Source organism: Etheostoma cragini, chromosome 21 (assembly GCF_013103735.1).
Source record: "Etheostoma cragini isolate CJK2018 chromosome 21, CSU_Ecrag_1.0, whole genome shotgun sequence".
NCBI lineage: Eukaryota > Metazoa > Chordata > Actinopteri > Perciformes > Percidae > Etheostoma > Etheostoma cragini.
The window spans coordinates 9,386,023-9,408,768 of record NC_048427.1 but is presented as its reverse complement, the minus strand read 5'-3'; the positions used below and the strand labels follow the sequence as shown (position 1 = coordinate 9,408,768).

General features: G+C 39.9%; 1 protein-coding gene across 2 annotated transcripts in view; it reads right to left on the bottom strand.

Annotated features, from left to right (window-relative positions):
• nrg3b (neuregulin 3b) overlaps window positions 1–22,746 on the bottom strand; it is a 193,527-nt gene that overhangs the window by 4,259 nt on the left and 166,522 nt on the right. Inside the window, exons 4-8 of one of the 2 annotated variants that reach the window (XM_034859973.1) lie at window positions 19,235–19,261; window positions 13,432–13,534; window positions 10,929–11,055; window positions 4,885–4,985; window positions 107–289 (exon numbers count right to left, since the gene is read on the bottom strand). In XM_034859973.1, coding sequence (XP_034715864.1) covers window positions 107–289; window positions 4,885–4,985; window positions 10,929–11,055; window positions 13,432–13,534; window positions 19,235–19,261 — 541 coding nt within the window. The remainder of the gene's footprint in view (window positions 1–106; window positions 290–4,884; window positions 4,986–10,928; window positions 11,056–13,431; window positions 13,535–19,234; window positions 19,262–22,746) is intronic. The other variant, XM_034859974.1, reaches the window with a different exon arrangement.

The window sequence follows — 22,746 nt, the reverse complement described above, 5'->3', positions numbered from 1 at the left end:
ACTGAACCGGCTATGACATCAGTGTAGAAAGGGGCAAAGACAATTTCCTCTTTAACAATCAAACAAACACGACAAAACTAACATAAAAAGAAAGAAAAAGATTCACCTTCTTATGGACTCCATGTCTGTTGAATCGTCCTCCTGCAAGTGTTTGTAGACCAGGCCGTTCACTCTGGATTCATCAATGAGATTTTTCGAGATTTTTTGTTTCCCTCTAGAAATGGGTGGGGTCCTGAAGTAATTAGTTTCCCTCCGTTGTCGGGCAGGACTAAGTGAAAGGGAACTACTCCTGTAACCAGAAAATATTAATAATATTACAGATTGAATACACTTTTTACAAAGGTTTCACAAATGTAAAGACAACTCACTAATTCCTACTGTACCAAATGTATCTCATCTTCAGTGTCCAGATAATATGTACATGGATGTATGTAATGTATAATGGACTGGACTGATTAAGGTATTGAGCATCATATTCCAAGCATTATATACAACTGACTCTGTATATTAATGACCTTGGTGTTGAAGTGTAAGCTTTAGACTGGGGTTGTGAAAAGAATAGTAATTTACCAATGCAAATTACAAAACACATTAACAAATTAATCATGGCTCAATTATACAGAAGAGAGACAGGATTGTGGTAGACTCAAGAATCTGCAGCCATGCTGGCTGCTCTGTGAGGCTGCACTTGAGCTAAATACTAACATCTGCATGTTGTTCACAGTGACAATGCTGACATGCTGGTGATTAGCAGGTAATATTTACTAAATTCCACAGTTTAGCTTGTTAGCACGCTTAAATTTGTTAATTAGCACAAACTACAGCTGAGGCTGATGCCAATGGTATTGGTTTTGCAGGTATTTGGTAAGATAATTCTGATTATGATATGACGCAGTATCCAGGGAAGTTGAAATTTGGACCTTATGATGCAAGATTAAAGTCAGAGGATCACCAGAATCAAGTCATTGGATTTTATCCTCTATTGGCAACACTTTCCTTGGAACCATACATGTGAAACTAATGGTTGCTCTAGAAACAACAAAATCTGTATGTTTCATCCTCTGGGGATGATGAATGACTATGAACAACCAACATTGGAATCCTAGGAGCCACAGAGCTTGAATGGCTTTGCATGTACTTGTGGAACACAGCTGTACTGCTCCTTTAAGGCTACTGAGCTCTTAAAACTGTCATCCTTGATAAATCAAGCAGTGGTTAAGTGACAACTATTTGCTGCTGAACCTAGATAAGACGGAAACATTAATTGTTGCCCCTGAACGTAGCGTCCCGCTGATTAAGCATATTGATGCTTTAAGCTCCTCTGTCCAATTGAGCCAACACAATTTGGGTGTTGTTTTTGATTCTGTGTTGTCCTTGGAGCATCACTCCAAACAGAAACTGCTTCTTTCAACTGAGGAACATATCAAAACTCTCAACTTTGGTGTGGAAGGTTGAATTGGAAATGGTTATCCATGCTTTTATCTCGTCTTGTTTAGATTATAGTAACAGTCTTTTTACATGTTTGAACAAGAAAGAGCTTTTCCTTCTGCAGGTTGTTCAGAACTCAGCTGAGAGGCTTTTAACCCATACAAGCTAAAGAGCACACATCACACCTGTTTTGGCCTCACTTCCCTGATGACCAGTTCATTTTCGAATTCATTTTAAAATTCTGGTCTTTACCTACTTACTTACTTTTTGGAAAGTACCTTTTTGCTAAGGCTTGAAAGCCTACTGAAGTCAATATAATTGTATATTTCTTCTAAGTTCCACACACATGAAAATGACCAGAATATAGATATCCTGCTGCCATGAAGGATCAAAGCGCCAGTCTTAAGAACCTGTGCTTCCTGTCTAGGATTGTTCTGTGTGCAGCAGGCGCTCGACTCCAAAGCAAATCCCTGTACCTCTGCACCAATATAAAGCCATGACATCAAATGTAAATCAACGTTATAGCCTACTGCAATATACAAAAATCTGATGTGTATATCATGCAAGGTCAAGCAACTCTCACAGCACATGTGGGGCATGGAATTACAAATTTTCTGTTTATTTGGCATTGTGGCAGCCACACAAATATGATAAAGTGCCCATATTATGCTCATTTTTAGGTTCATAATTCTATTTTGAGGTTGTACCAGAGTAGGTTAACATGGTTTCATTTAAATAAAAACACCATATTTTTGTTGTACTACACATTGCTGCAGATCTTCTTATCACCCTGTGTGTTTTGGGGTTTCTGTTTTAGCTACAGACATCTCACTTCTATACTATCTTTGTTGGGAGTTGCACATGCTCATTAGCTATGTAAGATCACATCAGCTAGCTACTCTTTCTCCAACTTTGGTAAGTACAAGGCAGGATTAGCTTCTTCTAAACGGGGGACACTTGTGGAATACCTGCAGAACAGGGACATGGAAGTAGTTCTTTTGTAGATTATGGTGAACTAGTGTGTGTTGTAGCAGTGTTTTGCCATTGAGAACGAGCTAGCATTCTAGTGTTAGCATGCTATGGTTAACCACCCCATCTCGGCTAGTGATAGGGTTGCCCCCTGTCCTGGTTTTACCAGGATTGTCCTTCTTTTTAATAACCTGTCTCGGGAAATGTATCCACTCTGTCTCTCTCACTTTCACAAGGCTACGTGAATATGTATGTTCAATTTACTATTTTTTTCTCCACTTGAAATAGCCTATGCATTGTGCACAGAGCGCTCAGTGTCTCTTGTGTGTAGAATGCGCTATTATTGGCTCTGTAGGGGACGTGACATAAGAAGCACAAGTATCTAAGCAATCAGGTAAGCTAAAAAATTAAATAAGATAAGTTTCTTCTTATGGGAATACTTGAGATGTTTAAAATGTTCAGTACTATGCAAAATCTTACTGGAGGAATGGCCAATTTTGTCTTGTGGGTCTAATGTCTAATGGACATTTGTGGACACTTGTGAGCAAAGCGGTCGTTCAGGTTATATGTCCAGGTTTTTAATCAGACATAGGTGGCAAACCTAGCTAGGGAAGTAAAAAGCTGTGCAGAGTTTAAACAGACTGAAGGCAGGACACATTCAGAAACCTGTATCTGACTCAAAACTGCGTGGATAGTTTTTTTTTGTTTGTGTGTGTGGAAACACCAGAGACACAAACTAACACCCCAAATCCCAGAAAGTGTTTTTTCCTAATATGGGCACTTTAAAATGTGTTTATCTTGTCCTTAAACTGAACTTCCTTATTCCTGTTAATTCATGCAGTAAACTAAATAGTCCAGTAGTCCGCTTAATAATTGATAGCTGACGGGAACACTGTGCAAAAAAGATTTCAGCTATAACAATTTCCAAATGTCCATGGCTGTGGAAAAATAAGCATGGCTAATGTTGGCTCAAGTCTTCACCAGCATTAGTGTTTGTATTGACTGATTGTTGATATGAACAAAGCTGAATTATGACAATTTTGATTTTTTTTAATTAGGATTAACTGAAAGCTGGAAAAATCCAATTATATGTTTTTTTGAACAATATCACCAGTCTGTTGTAATTGTTGAAAGTTAAAGGTCTAAAACTGAAAGGCAGCTGCTTATCTCTACAATTCACCAACAAATGTTCATCCTCCTGATGTTAAATGGGTAAGCATGGCTGTGAGGGTAATCCAGAGCATATTTTATTAAATCTTTTACTGATTGTGCCTTTTTCAGACACAGAAGAGAGATTCAGAAATGACAGAAGAGGATAACATGTGACACGAGTAAACACCATTCTCAACAGAACCAGCAAGATACCCTGACCCAGCCCTTCTAATGTAGGCCTACGCATGTGAAAAACTCTAGGGATGTCTGTTTGGTCCACAGCCCTTTCTCAACCATCACTGGATGCATATTTTGTTTTACAGACAAAAATTCTGCTGATTGAAATGATCCTCTGGTTTTTCTTTTAACTCCATTCATTTATGACAAAATAGCCTACCTACCAAACTACTATTTCCCATCAGCCTTTGATGTACTTTGTCTTTAGTGCTAATTAGCAAATGTTAAAAAAACTAAACTCCGAAGGGGAACATTGTAAACATTAAATCTGCTAAACATCAGCAAGTTATCATCATCATTGCAAGCATGCATGTTAAAATACTAAACTCCAATGGTGAAAATGGTAAGTATTATATCTGCTAAACAACAGCATGTTAGCATCATCATTCTGAGCATGTTAGCATGATAAAATACAAAACTACAGCAGTGAATATGGTAAACATATATGCTTAACATTAGCATGTTAATATGGTTATTGGGAGCATGTTAACATGCTAAAGTTCAAAACACAACTGTGTCTATTTGCAGCCTAACAGATGGAAACCCTAACCCTAACTCTTTTTTGGGTTTAAGAGCTTCTTAAGCTTTTCTGTAAACATCCCAGATAGGGTCATCGTAGCACGCTCTATACCCACACTAATGTGTTCCTCTGAGGATTTAAAATGGCAGCATTTAATACTGACTGCTGTGAGCACAAAGCACAACTGCTTCCAAGATCCCTAGTAGCAAGATGCTCATTTTTTTGAATTTTCTGTTATTTTGAAAGATGGTATGAAAGGAATTTGGTTCAATCAATGTCTAACTCTGCACATTAACATTTGCTCCTCTTCTTCCCTATCCATCCTCTTCCCTATCTATTTGCAATTCAGAATCTGCCTGAGCACACATTTAATCCCTTTGCACAATTCACTGGACATTCCATGTAAATAAAGCCATCTTCTTTCCCAACTATTTCAAAAGACTTTTCATTTAATTACACTATCTATACCAGTAATCCTCTACATTTGCTGCAGGATTACATTTCTCACTTGGGTGGCTCTCATATATGGATATGGTGAAATATATGAAAAAGCAAAGGAGAGGATGTTGCATTGTCACCTGAAGCGTTTCCCTTTAGACAGCGCTCTGCTGAGAATAGGTGGGGTTACTCCTGATGTGCCTGGTGCCATGCTGTTGCCCTTAACAGACGATCCGCAGCTCTGCAAAACATGAAGAAGAACAGTGTATACAGGGACATTGTAGTTGTGCCTTAAGGATGTATCTTCATTAGTATCCTCCCGCTATGAGAAAACTACTTTATTATAGTTTAGCTTGGATTCAAAAACATTCATGTTCAGATGCAAAAGATTATGTAAATCAACACAGGACATACGATCAGGGTATAATACATAATGCTGGGGATACAGCAGGCCTATGTGGCTTAACAGCAAGTCCCCAAAAAGGTTTAAGTCCCCAGTCAGTTTGAGGATGTTCTCTCACTAATGTATACCCCCCTCCCTCCCTTAGTCAGACAGAGGGTCTTTAATTACACTTTACATTTTAAACTGCAGATTAGGAGGGGACACTTTGTGAATAAACTCCACTGGGGCCCTCAGAGCACTCCGGCTGCAATAAAGAATTAATCCCACACAAGATTACATTAACTGTTTCCTAAAGAATTCCCCCACTCATTTCTTTCCCTCTATTGTTATCAAAATTAACACCCTTATCTTACAACAGGCCAGAGACAGGGCTGTGGCACAGCGGCCATGAATGCTTCAAGAACCCCTCTGTGAGACACAACTGTAAATCACAAGATAATTCTGTTATTCCAGTTACAGTACATTCTGCACTGCCCCTTTCTCTCTGTCTCATTGTACAACATTAAAGCAACTGCATGTGACTTAGAGCCAGTTCAGGGTTCTCTTGTCCAATAAGCCTCTTTTTCTCCCTTACATCCCTGACTCCCAGAGGGAGCTGTTACTGCTGTTCACTAGTTGTGCGAGAAAATAGGATAATTTGGGCCACCCTCTGGTATACCCTGGAGGTGGAGAACGCCTCACTTTCTGTAACAATTACCGGCGCAAACATTCCCGGAGGATGGTATCTATGTCAGGGGATGAAATAAATAGTTTGTGGCAGACAATGGCAGACCTGTGTGGTGTAACCCATTTCACTTGTTCCCTCCTATCTCACTTTTGTCTTGTTTTATGCCACTTCTGGAAACCTTGGATAAACACAATGTGGATTTATTTCAAGGGGAGACAAAGGGAAAATACAAGATTGACAGAAATGGAGAAACATCTATCAATACGTTGACCATCAACAACATAGCAAGGAGAAAGGTAAAACCTATGCATTCAAAGCAGCATTAATGCTCCTTGGATTACCATCAAATCACAGGTCTTGAACTGTGCATAATGGGATATTTGACCATTCTTCATGAAGGACATTTCTAGAGCTAGCAGCAGCACGAACCACCACCAGCTGTAGTTTACTGCTCAAACTGAGCAATGTCAACGTGACTAGAACACAATTATGGCTCTACCAGACCAAAATCTTAATCAGCTGTTTTAGAATCGTGTGCTGATGTGCACATTGGCATTACATTAGACAGCTTTATTTTTTTCAAGCTGCACTGGCTTGTCCTTTTATTAATCATGGAGCTACAGAAAGAAGCTTTAATATCATCCCCACTGCTGCCGCAACCCATGCTAAACAAGTGGCAAATATTCACCCTTCACTCTATGTTCAACCCTGGTTGACTTCTGATGACACTGTGCTTTCTGTTTTGTTTTTTTGAAAAGCTATAATAAAAAACAAACAAACTTATTTTAACAATCTAGGAGAGATTTTCAGAAAAAGAATCTGATTGATGATTGTTGATTTGTGCGTGAAGTGAAAGCGCCAGTAACCATAATAACATGAGCGGTTAAAATAACAATAAAATGATGAACACACCTCCCTGTAAGACCAGCACACCCATGTGCGCAGGTTAAAGCTTAGATCAGCCCCAAAAAATCAAGCAAGACCCTACCCGAGCACGTTCTGTCAGAGCTCGGCCCGACACATTTACTGTAATTACGTGCCTCAGCCCGATTTAAACCCAACCATTTTTCAATACCTGGGCAATTATAACTGAGGTTCTCAACTGCAATTCTGAGATGTTTGAACTACAGAAATCTGTTTAGAGTTATCTTAATGAATAATGCAAAAAGGACGAAGCAGGTATTTGTTTATTCAGAATGGCATGGATTGCAAATGGAGCCGAATGAAGAAACATAACAATAAACCGTTGAACGTAGCTCCCTCGGCCGAATAGTGTGGGCAACAGATCAAAGCAGCAACATAATCAAAGCCCTGGAACCATATAGGAGACTTTCTTGTCTGGATCACCTAATTGATACTGTCCTTCGTCATGGTCTGCATGCCAACCCACTGGCCGACAACGCGCCGGATATTTGAGAGACCATATCTAGACAGGCATAGCTTCCCCCCCACCCAATTAGGCTAATAAAGTAATGATTAAAAAAAACCAAATGACTGATCAAGGGCCTGGTCCGGCCCGTGAACAGACTTTGTGCCCAACCCGGACCACAGGCACAAAATCTAAACTCTAGCGCAAGTGCATTTGCTTGGCGGTGGACAGGAAATGGACAACTGTCTCAGTCATAAACTAGCAAAAACACATGTGTCGGGTGTTCCACTGCACTGATACGGGTGCAAGAAAGGACCCATAGTTTTTATGCACATGAACTCGCTGGACATACTGTGTTTCAAACTTTCTTTTAATTAGAAAAAACTCAAAGGGAGAGAAGAAACAAGCATCTGTCCAATGCTTGTTTATTTAAACCTTTCAGATATTTTAATCTTTTTACTAAAATAATGATCCCTTGCTTAGCTACTTCTCTTAGTACTTTTTGTAAATGTGATAACATAATTAGAAGTCACATTTAAAAAGAGTTAATTTTCCATAATTGCCCCTTCCTTGGTGTAAGTTTTGTCATGTATAAAGAAACCTTGGAGCATTGTAAAACTGACTTTGGTGTGACAGAACCCAGCCTTGTGTCACACCAGAGCTTTTATTAAAATATTCTTATATTTTTGTGGATTTTCATTCAAAAGGCTCTGTTCTGTGGTCTTAGTCATTCTTTATGCCCATAAAGTATTCCTACTGTATGCCCAGCAGTAGCCTTGCATCATTCCTGAGGGTGAACCAGTCTCTTCTTAGAGTAGGTCTAGTTAGTTATCTCCAGCTTTTGGTTGAAGGGAATCAAGTTTTTCTTCCCAGCCTGTGTGCCCCCATTCTTTCATGTTGGTGCATTTCTGTTTCAGTGAAGTGTCCATCATTGGTATGTACCCTATCTCTCTGTATTCGAGACACAATCATAATGTCACAGAGGTGTTGAATCAACTCTCAGAGGAGGTGGGAGTTGGTTAACAATGCAATTACATATCTCCTTTCCCTTGAAAGTACATTGAAACAAGTCATTCTATTCTAAACTGCAGGATATGACTCATATATAATGCTTAACAGGTCTGCATATTAACAGTTAAGTGCAGCAGTGTGGCTATTCAAATTCAGAATTACAGGTGGAGGGAACATATGCACAGGAATATTTCCAGATGTGCAAATATGTATAGGAATTTGGGACGACAGATGGAACAGATAGACATAAAGATGTACAAATGCTGCATGAGCCAGGGCAGGTATGCAGAGAAGTTGGATATAATAGTGCAGGGCTGTTGAGTACACATAGTATAGAAGGAGTGCAGGTGCCCAGGTGTCTATTTTAAAAAGGTGCCAAGGGTTTAGTAACCTGAGTTGGCTTAGTCCTGGAGCATTGCTGCAGAGAGCATTGTGTAACAATGATGTCAGCATATACTGTATACGTCGTTGCATTGCTACTCAGCACAGCTTGAGTTAAATGTATTGGTCTATAACGGCAGAGTTCAGGGAGTTGAAATATTTTTGACGTAGGTTAAAGATACTTGAGTGGCACATCAGTTTATCATAGAGAGGACAAGGAAGACACTGACCGAAATTGACTTTATCCTCCCCTCTACACCTGCCTCAACAGAGACAGTCTTCACAGCTCACTGCGCTCATCCCCCCTGCCTCAAACGCACACACCAGTTGCCGAGGAGTTATGCAGCAAATGTTTTGAGCTTCTTTAAAGAACTCTTTAATCTGTTCTTCCTTGTGCAGTTTTTTCTCTCCATTTTGTCAGTCTTATTATTATTATCCATTTAGAGAAAACCAAGAGACCTGCACCACCCACAGCACATGTCTTCTCCCTAGCTGGTGGCATGCTGTGGGTGTGGGTGGAGAGAAGCAGTGGTTTGGGGTCGCTGTGTCAAATCTGTGAAAAAATTGGTTTCACTTGTTAATCTTTCCCTCGGTCTGTTCAGCTCATGCCCCCTCCTGGGTGCTTATAGCCAGTGATCTTTCCCGTCCCACCTTCAGCTTCCTTCACACTGTTTTATTATAGCTTGTGTTTCTGTGTTGTGGTGTTATTACTGTTATTTTGGTCTTTGCCTTCCTCCCGGCTTTCTCCCTGTGTCCGGCTTGAAATGCATTTTGTGGCTGGATACTACTACATGCTGAGGCCTCATACTATGTTCCTGTCAACACACTCTCATAGTCATGATGTTAACATAATAGCCCTCTATTGTGCTATGGGACAATTGGCCTGTGTCTGACTGAAATACACTATACTGGGCTCCCATGTGCTGAGACTGGTTTGGTGTCAGTGAAAGGTTTTTTGTTTAGAGTGAGTTATGAATTTGTCTATTCAGTAGTGAACTCATGTGCTGTGTTCGGTCTTATCTGACTCATATTTTACTTAAACAGCAACTTCACAGCTACAGGATTACCATTTAATAATGTACGACTTCTTAGCTGTCAACCGCTCGTGGCCATCTTTTCCAGTGACGCCTTCAAAAAGCTTTCAGATTGTGCTAACTGCCGTTTGCAGTTGCTTGCAATTTGTGAGAGTCATTAACACCTGGAGAGTTCCACATCTATAAAGACCAGGGGAACATTAGCACATGCATATGATAGAAAAGCAGTAATGGGTATAACTTCCTCAAACAATGAAAGAAAGTGGCCCACTGAATAACCAAAACAAACAGCAGAATGGCATCTTATTAAGAAGAAAACAAAACGTGCAGATAATATGCGACTATTTTTCTAACACCAACCAAAGAGGGTACATTCACAAAAGTGCTAATGCGTCACAGCAATTCCACTCTTTTGATGAGACCTTTATAAGAGTGCATTAGGCTGCAATTACTCTAGGCTTCTGTGGAGACATAAGCCTTATCAGCGCCATCTACATCCTCCAAATGCTCCTCTATGGAGGTCTGGGTCAGTTCTCTCTCCAGCAGTGGCTGTCACTGCAGGCGGCGGTGGCTTTCAATTAATTTCAAGCTACTTTGTTGTTTTATGTCTACACCCTTCCATTTCTTTTTACCTAAACCAGGGGTTTGTCTTTGTGAGAAATTAGTACCAAAATTAGATTTTCCCCTTTTGGCTCGTACTGTCTATCTCCAAAATGTCTGAGTGTTGTGTATCTTCATTACAATAATAATTTATTCACACAACTTTTCTGAGCTGATTTGAGGGTCACATTTTGCACAAACTGCTCCATCTTGCAGCACATTTTTAACTCTGCCTGAAAAGCGCAAAAAAAGTTGCAAAACTGTTTGATAATGCAAGTAAATGCACCAAAAATAGATTTTTCACACTCTCAGGCGTAAACTTCAACGAGCAAAGTGTCAACATTATTTGTCTACTATCCAGTATTATTGGTGTGATTGCATGGTGAATTTAGGATCAGTGACATGCCACAGATTAGAATTTCCAATCTGCACTTTGTCCTAGGAATCTGTCATTGTGAACATGACAAGCAGATTTTTTTCTGTATAACACATAATGCATTTATTTGAAACTCTTAATCCCCACTGTCTCTCAGCCCCTGTCAGATATGAGTGTGAACAAAAGGCTTCAGCCACTAGAGAGATTATTAAGACACGTTGTACATCATCCTGTCAAGCATTCTAGACTCTGTTTTAACAGAAGTACGATACATATTAAGATTATTTTTTTTATGATAATAAAGACATAAGTGGAAATAAATCCATTCTTGGTAAATACTTACCTTTTGGAGTTGAAAGCTGTATTGGAGCCTGGGAGTAGATTTGGACATGAGGCCAGAGGCGTTGACACTGCAGTCCCTCAGGCTGCGGCTATCAGAGAAATGAGCTTGGAGTTTTTCTCTATGTCTTCTAATGTGAAGAGAGAGAGAGAAAGAGAGAGAGACTGCAATATTACGAGTGAAATAAAGACGTAATCCAGAACAGGAGGTGGTTTGTTGACAAAACAGAGTAATTTAAGGCTACAATTAAAAAAGAAAAAGAAAAAGGAACCGCGGTGGTATACTTCACTATAATTGTGTGGCTCTATTAGCATTTTGCTGTGGTCAGGGTATTTCCTGCATTCCCTCTAATGATAACTTTGTTTTTAGTCCAGTCATTGATTTCTATTGACCAGCTCTTTAGACACACATGTAACAGAAAGGTAGGTGATCATATTTATTGACCTGATACCCTTTCATTCCAAACGCGCGCACACACACACACACACACACACACACACACACACACAAACACACACATAGAATTTGAGTTAATTTGTTTTGCACAAAAAAAAAGACAGTCACTTAGAAATGGTTTTAGTCAATCTAACATTTGTCAAATGTAAACGTATGAGTGCCTTGAGAGGTTAAAGAGGCAAACTAAGCACAAAAATAAGCACCAGTCAATTTGCAACTCACGTGTGGACAATTTTGTCACCCCAGAGCTGTAAGGGAAGGTTTGATGATGGTGAAAAGTACTCAAACTGGTTAAAAAAATAGCATTAGCAAAGAAGATGTCTTGCACGATTGAATAATGTAATTAAGGCGGTGTACTGTGAAATGTCCATTACATGCCTTTGTGATATTATTCTGTGAAAAGAAAGTAACAAAGAAAGATTTTCCAGAAATACCTCCAGCGATTTGAACCTTACTTTACTGAGGGAGACACTAAGGACCATTTCTGGTTGGAAGTTTTAATGGAGAGATAATGTGCACGCATGTGTAATCAAATGTGACACTGATTGTACCAGATAGGTGTTAATTTATCCATGTGAATCTGGAGCAGACTCTCCAGTTCTCCAGCTTCATGAATAGCTTCAGTTCTTTGTCATCCAATATAACTGCTTCCAATCAGTTCTAATCTTTACCATAAAGCAGCTCTTATGAACAAATAGCAAATGTGCAATAGAAATGTGGAACGGCATGTTTTAGGTAAGCTAAATATAACAATCTGTCATTTTGGATAACATTTTAATTGGATTAAAAATGAATTGATGCTTAAGACTTTTGGATTAAATGTTAATTCACCATTAAATCTTCATTCTTAAATACTAGGTTGTAAACACACTCTGCAGCTGAGGTCTATGAAATGTTTCCTGAGCAAATGAAATTGCAAGAAGTTGGATTTTAAGAAGCAAATGACTAAACTGATTGAAATGGACAACACACTAAACTGAGTGTTTGGTGCTGGGACCGCTGCTCAATAAAATAAATAATAATACATTTCTAATTATAAGCTAATTTCAAAATTCAATCCATGATAATTAGCAACTGATCGTGAATATTTATAATATAAAAATCTAATATTTGATATAAACATCAGCACTATAGTGATATGTAGTCCTACTTCCGTATGCTGCCTAATTACTACATTTTGCATATGCATGCATGATTAACTAGCTTTTGATTTTCATTTATTTTGGTCTTTATAAATGTAAAAGTAACTCTCTTCACTCTGACTCCTCTGTATAGTCTTTAAACACTATCAAACATGCACAACTGGTTAATCTTCTCTGTGAAGTACTGCTATGAGTGAAATTTCAGGTCTTCACTGACAAGCATAACGAACTTTATTGCAGTTTATTGCAGGAGAAGCTGCACTGTCTCAAAAAATTGGGGGAAAAGAAATTCAATTTAAAAAAGGACTGTAGGTTTGAATAATCTTTGTTACATTTATTTGGAGCTGTGGCTGTGCGGGACATGCTAACCCATAGGCGCTGCACTTCTTTGAAAGCTAAAGTACTAAAAAAAGAATTCCATTTTTGTTTCATATCAAGATCAATTCATCACAACCTCCATTCACTCCGTATTAAAACTCTGCTATTACTTTTGCAATGTCAGCATTTCTTTTCTTTTTCCTCCCTGCAGTGAGTAATTGACTTTGGCGGGCTGCTTTCGTGCTGCCTGGTTGCCTCTTATCCAGTCGTGCGCATGCACACACGTGCTTAGGGTATAATGTTTTCTTGCCATATCTTTTTATCTTTGTTTTTTTTTTTAAATTTTATTTAGTTTTGTGTGAAACATTTTGTGAAACACCTGCTTGCTAAAACCACTTTACAAATGAATCTTACATGAGTATATGTCCCAAAGGTATCCTACACAATTTAGATTTGATGCCTTGCTAAAACATCCTCTAGCTGACTCACACTTAAGAATTTTAGTAGGCTCCATGCCATGATAGTAAAGTGCTCTTTCTGCACAGCCGGGGGCATACTCTACTAATGTGGTGCTGGCTGGCATCACTCACTTGTTGCGGCGGTAGAGAGCCATACACGCCACTCCAACAAGACAGATCCCTGAGGCAATGCTGAAGATGGACAGCACCTGCCTCTGGTAGGTGTCACCACTCTCTGCGGAGGAGAGAATACAGTTCAGGCCATCACATTTCTACTGTGACACAAAGGATATGGGCTGTGGATGTGACTGAGCATGGAGGAAGAAACATATCATGAATTAACATACCGAGCTCACACGAACGGCGGATGGACGCACACACACACACACACACAGACATCCACCCACAATCTTCATTAGCATAAAGCGACCAGTGCAGCTGTCAGTAAATATCAGTGTTTGAGCATGTGACAGGGACATGGCAGACACAGGCAGGGCTCAGTGACATGTGCTAACTGAAGTGTGATAATCATTTCATTCAGACACACCCAGCAGGCAACGCCGATGGACTGGCTGCACAGCAGAGGCCACACCGAGTGTACGTGTGTGTGTGTGCGTACTGTATGTGTGAGTGTGCGCACTGTATAAGTGAGTGTGCGCACTGTATGTGTGTCAGCATGCAGACACTGATGGCGACAGGGAATTAGGAGCAAATGAATGCTCCCAGAGCTTCTTGTCAGACCCCTACACATCAAAAGCATAGGCTTAAGGTCACAAGCAGCCGGGACAAGTAGCAGTTGATTCCAGCAGACATCTGTACGACTGAGCAGCTGGATTGCACTACTTACTATAGTGCATGGTGCAGAGGAGCGAAGGTGGTGCATTCACTGGCTTATGAAAAACACAACAAATCTTCTAGTGGTCAATATGAGCATAGTACAAAACCTGCAGTTTGGTGTGTGACTAATCCACTGTGAGAGTTGGAGAGACCTTCAACTTCCTGTGACAATACTCAAACAATCAAAAACAATAAATCCCCCTGTGTCTGATCTCACCACCTTGACAACTACAGGGTAAAGTGCAGAAAACATCACCACAACCTGTTCATGACCTTTCCGGGCTTGTCTGTGGCTTTTGATGCTGTCAACAGAGAACTGTCCTGGGAGGTCTTCTTCATCCATGGTTGTCTACCCTGGTTTATCAACTTCCCCCAACTCTTGTTTTAAGGGCTCAGATGGAAAGCTTCCTCTGTTCCGAGATTACACTGGGGTGCAACCAAGCGGACTGTTTGCATCATTCATTTTTCTTTTTTTCCCCTTATTCTGCATTACATTAGCGCTGCATCAACACATTTAAGGGGTAGTGTGGTGTAACTGAGTTTAAACTGGAGGGAAACCTTTTTAATTTTAGAATGCTTCTGGCATAATATGAAGATGACATCAAAACATATTGTGGAGTCACAATAATTGGAGATATATAATATACCTATTTATATATATCTATATATCTCCCCACATATTGTAACTGCAGGATGTGTTTTGATGTTTTATACACACACACACACATAGCAGAGGTCCAAACTGCCCACTCAGCTCCTGTGGAAAGGAGGCAGGATGTGATTGAAATAAAACAGAGCCATTCTTAAGACATGCTGCAGGGGTGGCCAGCTGTGACACACACTATTGCTTATTTAACACTGGCAAACTATACTATGCTAAGCTATGTGGATAATGTTGGACATGTTTTTGGTTATTTGGCAAATAATAGCTTAGAAGTATGACATTTCAAGGTTGAGTTGTTTCAGCTGGCATGTTATCATCTCCAAAAGAGCAATTTGAAGTGTGACTTACTAGTTTAGTTCCATTATTAGTTTATATTGTGCGTTATAGTCTGTGTGATACTCCATATTGACACCGATATTGATATTTGAGGATAATAAAAATAGTACCATATCTACATAAATGCACATATATATCTGTTTTCTTTCATCAGTTGTGGTTATACAAGAGTTGTGATAAAGTTGTTTAGGGCAGTAAAATTTCCAGCAGAAACACAAAATATGAGCAAAGATGAAAGTATAATTTTATACAGTAAACCTTATGAGAAATTCAACCATTAATAATACCTATGAATACTTTACTTAAGCAAAACTACAATAGCTTAAGTTAGAAGAAGGTAAAATACTATGCATACAAATGCAGCTCATGAACATTTTCTGTTGCAATTTAGCTAGTTCAAGTAAGCCAGTTCACCTCCTGCGCACTGCCAAGGTGCTCTTGAGCAAGGCACCGAACCCCCAACTGGGGGCGCCTTTCCATGGGCAGCCCCCTCCCTCTGACATTTCTCCATTAAGTGCATGTATAAGTACTGAGCATGTAATTCAGGCCTGTGTGTACTAACAACAGAGTGAAAACATTGTAATTTCCCTTTGCGGCATTAATAAAGTATCCATTATAATTATTATCATTATTATTATTATTATTATTATTATTAGTCCACTGAAATGTCTTCATGTAAAACATATATGGTGATATTTCTAACTTTAATAAGCCATTTTGTCCAAAAACGTCAGCCCTGGGATATATGTTGGGTTCTATTGTGCATAATATAACATTGTGTCAAATCACATATTTGACAATTATATTAAAATACTTCTGAATGATGCTGCTGTTAACAAGTTCTTAAATCGCAGATTCTTCACCCAGCCTGTCAGTGAATGTCTTCAAGCTGTATTTTACAAACAGAAGTTGCCTTTGTTCTTTGTTTATATGTAATGTGTCACTTGTATACTGTATCTGTGCCCCTGTAAACCCTCCAGCCTTTAACCATCAGTGAAATGACCTCTCGACAGTTCCATCTTTGAAATATATGGGGAATAGCTTTCCCTGCTGTCACATCATCGGCGCTCATGTGCGGCACCACCTGAGACAAGCTTTTTTTTGGATAGATGAAATAGGCCTTTCCAAAATGTGAACATAAAAACAGCTGTTTACAAAGCTCTGCTGAATGGCTGCGAGGAAAAACCAACACGCAGTCTGTACATAAAACCATTACAGGCCTTTCATGCTCGATGCCTACAAGGCATTCTTGAAATTAGATGCAAGAGCATGTTGGGAAATGAAACAAACTGAACAGCATCAGCTATACTGGCTAAGCCGTGTCATATTGACACAAGGTCAACACAATCCCATATGGCCAGCTATGCCATAGCAACCACTTATGTTCAGAAACAAATGCTATAATGAGTATCCATGACAAAAGGAGGTATCCAGCCAGAAATGAATTAGGACCATAGGATGTATATTATTAATAGTCTATGATCAGGACAAACTAGGGAGACACACAGAGCTTTAGCTGCTGGGCTAAAAGAAAGCTAGAAAATCAAAAGACAAGATCATATTCAGAGCACTCCACCCCACTCCAGATCTTTGCTGTATTTTGGCAAACTGTCTCAGACGGTAACATATGGACTTATATAACATCTATAAAAGATTCACTGCTTAAGTAGAAGCCATAAAGGAACACAATGATTAGGCAAGTGAGTGCTCACACAGTGCTTTTCAAAGCCAAAAAACTACCTTTGCTTCAGTCTGTCATCTGTCCAGCTATCAATTGATCAATCCTGTTCTCATTTCCTCTAACGCATCCGCCCACCTGCAGTAGCATTCTAGACTAATTTTGTTCCCAGATTAAAATCACTGAACTGAGGAATGTTGTGAGCAGGGCAGGCTTCTGCTTTCAAGGGCGCCTTCTATTTCCTAAATCAAGTGTGTGACGTGACGGCAGTGTATGAAGCCGCTTTAATGGAAAACTTCACATGTTGGTTTTCATGTATGCACATAGGGAGCCAGACAGCGTGGAAAGAACGGCAAAGAGAAAATGAGAAGGGTATGAGTGTGGTAGAGGTGTGTGTGTGTTGGAAGATTGTCTATTCCCACTGGACAAAGAACTGTGTCATTATTACAAAAGAGAGCTAGGTAATTTGGTTTTACAAGATGTGTTAACCCCCTGGATCGTTGAAGGGGACCTACAGCGATATCAATTTAATTCAAAAGGGGATTAAATTATTTATTACTAGTATTTGTATAGGCTTTTACAGTGCATACGGAAAGCATTCACAGTGTGTCACTTTTTCCACATTTTGTAATGCAGCCTTACTCCAAAATGGATTTAATTGTTCTTGCCTCACAATTCTACACACAATACCCCACAATGACAACATGATTTAGTTTTTTAATCTTTGCAAATTTATTAGAAATAAAGAACATGACATTATATGCAGATAGATATTCACAGCCTTTGCTTAACACGTTGTTGTGGCACCTTTGGCAGCAATGACAGCATCAAGTCATTCGAAATATGCAGCCACAAGCTTGGCACTCCCCTCTTTGGCCAGTTTTGCCCATTCCTCTATACAGAACCTCTCGAGCTCCATAAGGTAGGATGGGGAGCACAACCACTTTCAGATCTCTCCAGAGATGTTCAATGGGATTTAAGTCTGGGCTCTGCTCTTGGACATTCACAGAGTTGTCCTGAAGCAAATCCTTCGATATCTTGGCTGTGTGCAAACATGAACAGTCGCCCCAGTCTGAGGTCAAGAGCGCTCTGGAGCAGGTTTTCTTCCAGGATGTGTCCGTACATTGCTGCATTCATCTTTCCCTCAATCCAGACTAGTCTCCCAGTTCCTGCTTCTGAAAAACATCCCCACAGCATGATGCTGCCACCACGATGCTTCACTGTAGGAATGGTAGTGGACAGGCAATGAGCGGTGCCTAGTGTCCTCCAAACATACTGCTTGGTCTCATTAGACCAGAGAATTATGTTTCTTATGGTCGGAGAGTCTTTCAGGTGCCTTTTGGTAAACTCGAAGCAAGCTGCCATGTGCCTTTTATTAAGGAGGGGATTCCACCTGGCCACTACTATTCAGGCCTGATGGGTCAAGTGCTGCAGAAATTGTCGTCCTTCTGGAAGGTTCTTCTCTCTCCACAGAGGAAACCTGGAGCCCTTCTCCCCAGATTACTCATTTTAGAGGGACAGCCAGCTCTAGGAAGAGTCCTGGTGGTTCCAAACTTCTTCCATTTATGGATGATGCGCTGATAAGCCATTGCGCTCATTGGGACCTTTAAAGCAGCGGACATTTTGTGTACCCTTCCCCAGATCTGTGCCAAATCCTGTCTCGGAGGTCTCCAAACAATTCCTTTGACTTCATGCTTGTTTTGTGGTCTGACACGCATTGTTAACTGTTGGACCTTATATAGACAGGTGTGTGCCTTTTAAAATCATGTCCAATCAACTCAATTTACCACAGGTGGACTCCAATTAAGATGCAGAACCATCTCAAGGATGATCAGCGGAAACAGAATGCACCTGAGCTCAATTTTGAGCTTGATTGCAAAGGCTGTGAATGCTTATGCTCAAGTGATTTCTTTTTTTTATTTAAATTAATAAAAAGATAGCAAAAAAATGTCATGGGGTATTATGTGTAGAATTTTGAGGAAAAAATAAATTTCATCCAGTTTGGAATAAGGCTGTAACACAACAAAACGTGGAAAAAAATGAATACTTTCTGTATGCACTTTAGATAAATCTAAACAGAAAACTATTTTTTTTCACATCATATACCGTGTAATGCAACAGATTCAGAAATTGACACATACATGTGGCAGGCAAGTAGGCACACACTCATACATGAACAGCCGTGGTGTATCTTTATTGCTCCATCCTCATTACATCACTTGTCTCTAACGGCACTGTTCTTCATGCAGACAGAATACACCTTTCACCACCATGGTGTTTCCATGACAACTGGCCCGCAATAATTTTACAAGGTGAGTGGCCTTGTTGTGCTGGATTGTGTGTTTTGCATGTGGTATTGCACAGACGTAATGGACATGAAAGATTGAGCACTCCAAAAAGTCAATGAAAAGTTGTCTTACCCATGAACTCAATCCCAAGTTCATCCGCTGTTCCGTTCAAGGCCGGATAGCATGAGGAAAGGGAGGGAATGGATAAACAGAGGCAGAGAGAGGGGAGAATAAAACAGTTACAACATGATGTGCCTCTATCTTACTTAGAATTCATCTTAAGGAAAGACACATGCTGCAACTAGACCATGAAGTGGATTTGACGGCTTTCTTTGACATGGCTCTCCATGTGCTCCAGGTAATGAGCAAGCCCCAGATGCTTGCTATGCTTTTTGGTGATACACTCCTAACAGCCTACAGTGGCTTTGCATGAAGAAAGAAAAACAACAAAGATATGGGGACTCAGAGGATTAGAGGAAGGATCATGAAAATAAAAGTCAAATAAAAAAATAAAAGACATATCATATTGCTTTATGTCAGCGAAGTTGCTTTGCATAGGGCTTTTGATTTGATTTGAGCCTGAAGCATTGCAATAACAATAATCATAATAATCATAATAATTATTAAATAAGTGCACTTATAGACATACAGTACATTACACTCGTCTGTATTTCTTGTATCTCTCATACAGTACACACAGACAGAGCGTCTTTCTTTCTGCAGTTAAGTCTTTCCCCCCAATCCCAGTGCTGGGGAAACAGATAAAAAGAAACACTCGTGTTCTTTCCATCCTGTCAGCGCCCTTTTTTCATGTCACTGTAATGTAATCTCATTTAAATTAAAATGAAACCCTCACTAGTAATTGCTTTTCTGACAGAGGTGGTCTGAGTTTTAAATAGAATGTGGCTTGCCAACTCCTGACAGATTATGTTGTGGGCACTCTCCAAAAAAAAGAAAAAGAAAAAGTGTCTGACAGAAAAAAACATCTGTTCTCAAATGCATTTTGATTGTACCATGGGAATATCTGTCAAGATGAGGGACATTACAAACACCCCAGAAAACTGGAGCCAGATTCAGATAAAAGACAAATGAACATTTGGATGAATGGATTTATAATAATGGCACAAGGTTATCTTGCTCTATTAAGGGGTGAGAATTGAGAAAAAAAGGTTTTTTAATTTGAAGGATCAAACTTTAAAATACGGTTAGCAAACTGATGACATTGAGGGAAAGTTTCAGAGAGCAATAAGAACCCCAAATGTTAAATTAGCGTGTTAAATACAAAATTTGTCATCAACTCTATGACAAACTTAATGAGGCAAATGGATTTCACAGATATCAACAGATAAATGAGATGAAAAGCCTGGAAATCAGGTCTGAAATCCCTAAATTAATCAATCAATTACCAAATTCATTTATGTTTGTATTTAAATAGGAAGCAGGTGCTTTTCCTGAACACAATGTAACTATCATATCCAGATTTATCTTCCGCAGCCTTGAGACATATTTAACAAATGTCAGCATTTATCATAAGGTCCTTCTGAGTCATAGTCTGTCTAATATCAACTCACAAATGAATGAATAAAAAAGTTAAGATCAAATCAAATCAATTTTAGCCGGCAGACATACTTTTTGCCATAAGGAGTTTCGAGATATAACGGCATGATTAAGATGGCCAACACTAGGCGCTTACTGTCACCATGGAGCAAACACTTGGCAAAGCCAAAGAAGTGAATGCAGTGCCTTACTGATGTTGCCTGATCTGTATTATCCATTCAAGCCTTTCTTTGTGATTGCCCATGGCAACAGCCAACACTTTCCCACTCTAAATCGCCCTGACTGTCACAGCCTGTGCAAATGATGTCATTACAACAATGATACACTTCCCTCGCTCTGGCATTGCTTTGTCTGGAGACATTCACCAATCATAATACGTGCAGGCTCCCAATCCGTTGCACTGGCAACTCAGTGCACCCCTGGGAATCACTTACGGCATCTTGCGGGGGCCTTGAGCAAGCTTAGAGAATACCTGTGCATCATGTCAGATGCTCTTGGCCCGATTAAGAGGCAGAAATCTGGCAGGTGGGAGAGACAATGGCAGGAGTGAATCAAATCCTTAATCCCCTCCTTCACTTGGGGGAGCAGGCTGTGTGTGTGTGTGTGTGTGTGTGTGTGTGTGTGTGTGTGTGTGTGTGTGTGTGTTATTGAACTAAATACCCTGTGTAGCTATTTACTCCAGACCTAATATCTACCAGAGATAAATAGCTCAAATTAGAGGCTTGGCTTCTTCCTCTTTGTAAGTCAGATGGGTAAAACCAAAAGCCGGCTCACCTCCCTCCTGCTCATCTTCAATCTTCCACCAAACATCACCTCTAGTCTTAATGATGGAACAAGCCTAACTGTTAGTGGCATGCCCTAATGTCCTCTCACAGGTAAGGGAGGAACGTCCTACACTCCCATGTTTCCAATTAAAGACTCGCCACATGTGCACCAATATGTACAAGCACCTTCTCCCCACCTCATTTCCAAAGCTGAGTTCCCAGCAGCGAAGCTGGAGTACCTGGCAGGAGGCCTCTTTGTCCTTTTGTGTCTGGGCTTTTGAGATGTGCGTGACAGTCTCTGCTTCTCTTTCTACCTCTGTGCGGATGTGTGTATGATGAAGTGGCTCTGTATGCGGACTGCTCTTTTGAGTGGATGCTTTGTGGCCAGTCAATACCAAGACGAAAGATGAGAAGTGATGGATGATTTGCAGCAGAGATCGTTTTCAGTAAAACAAGTTTTGAAAAAGGTGAAAAGTTAAAACTGTGTGTGACCCTGGTGTGTGATTTGTGTCTCATTTTGAAGATGTAGAATTCAACTCTGCATCCAAACGTGAAAAACAAACTCGCTTATACACACCTTAACTGTGAGAGAACATAAGGGCATGCCAATAACAATTAGGCTAGTTCCATCATTAAGACTAGAGGTGATGTTTGGTGGAAGATTGAAGATGAGCAGGAGGGAGGTGAGCCGGCTTTTGGTTTTACCCATCTGACTTACAAAGAGGAAGAAGCCAAGGTTCTAATTTGAGCTATACATCTCTGGTATATATTAGGTCTGGAGTAAGTAGCTACACAGGGTATTGAGTTTAATAGTACACACACACACACACACACACACACACACACACACACACACACACACACACACACACACACACACACACACTTGCAATGAATTGAATTTCACTGGAGCTTGTCCCACTAGTAGTTGCTGTTAGCGTGTGTGTCTGTGCATGTATGTATGCATGTTATTTTATGATTTGGCTTTTAAGCGCAGGATAATCTTCAAAACCCTTGGTAATCTGCGTAAATTTTAGATTACTCTGTATCAACAACGATCAAAATAGGCTTCATTTCTCTCTCAAATCTTCCAGGGCACACTTAAATCTTATGGTGGTTGAGTGATTGTGGCCAAAACACAGTTTTGTATTATCATTTTTACCTGAACAAATGATGATAGGGATGAGTTTGTGACACAATTTAGTACTGAAGATTTCCAAAACATGTTTGACATATCTTCAAAGAGCGTTTTACAGGTATAAATGAGATTTAGATTACTACTACTTAGATTACTAAATAATTTTTCAGACCTCTAGAAATTAT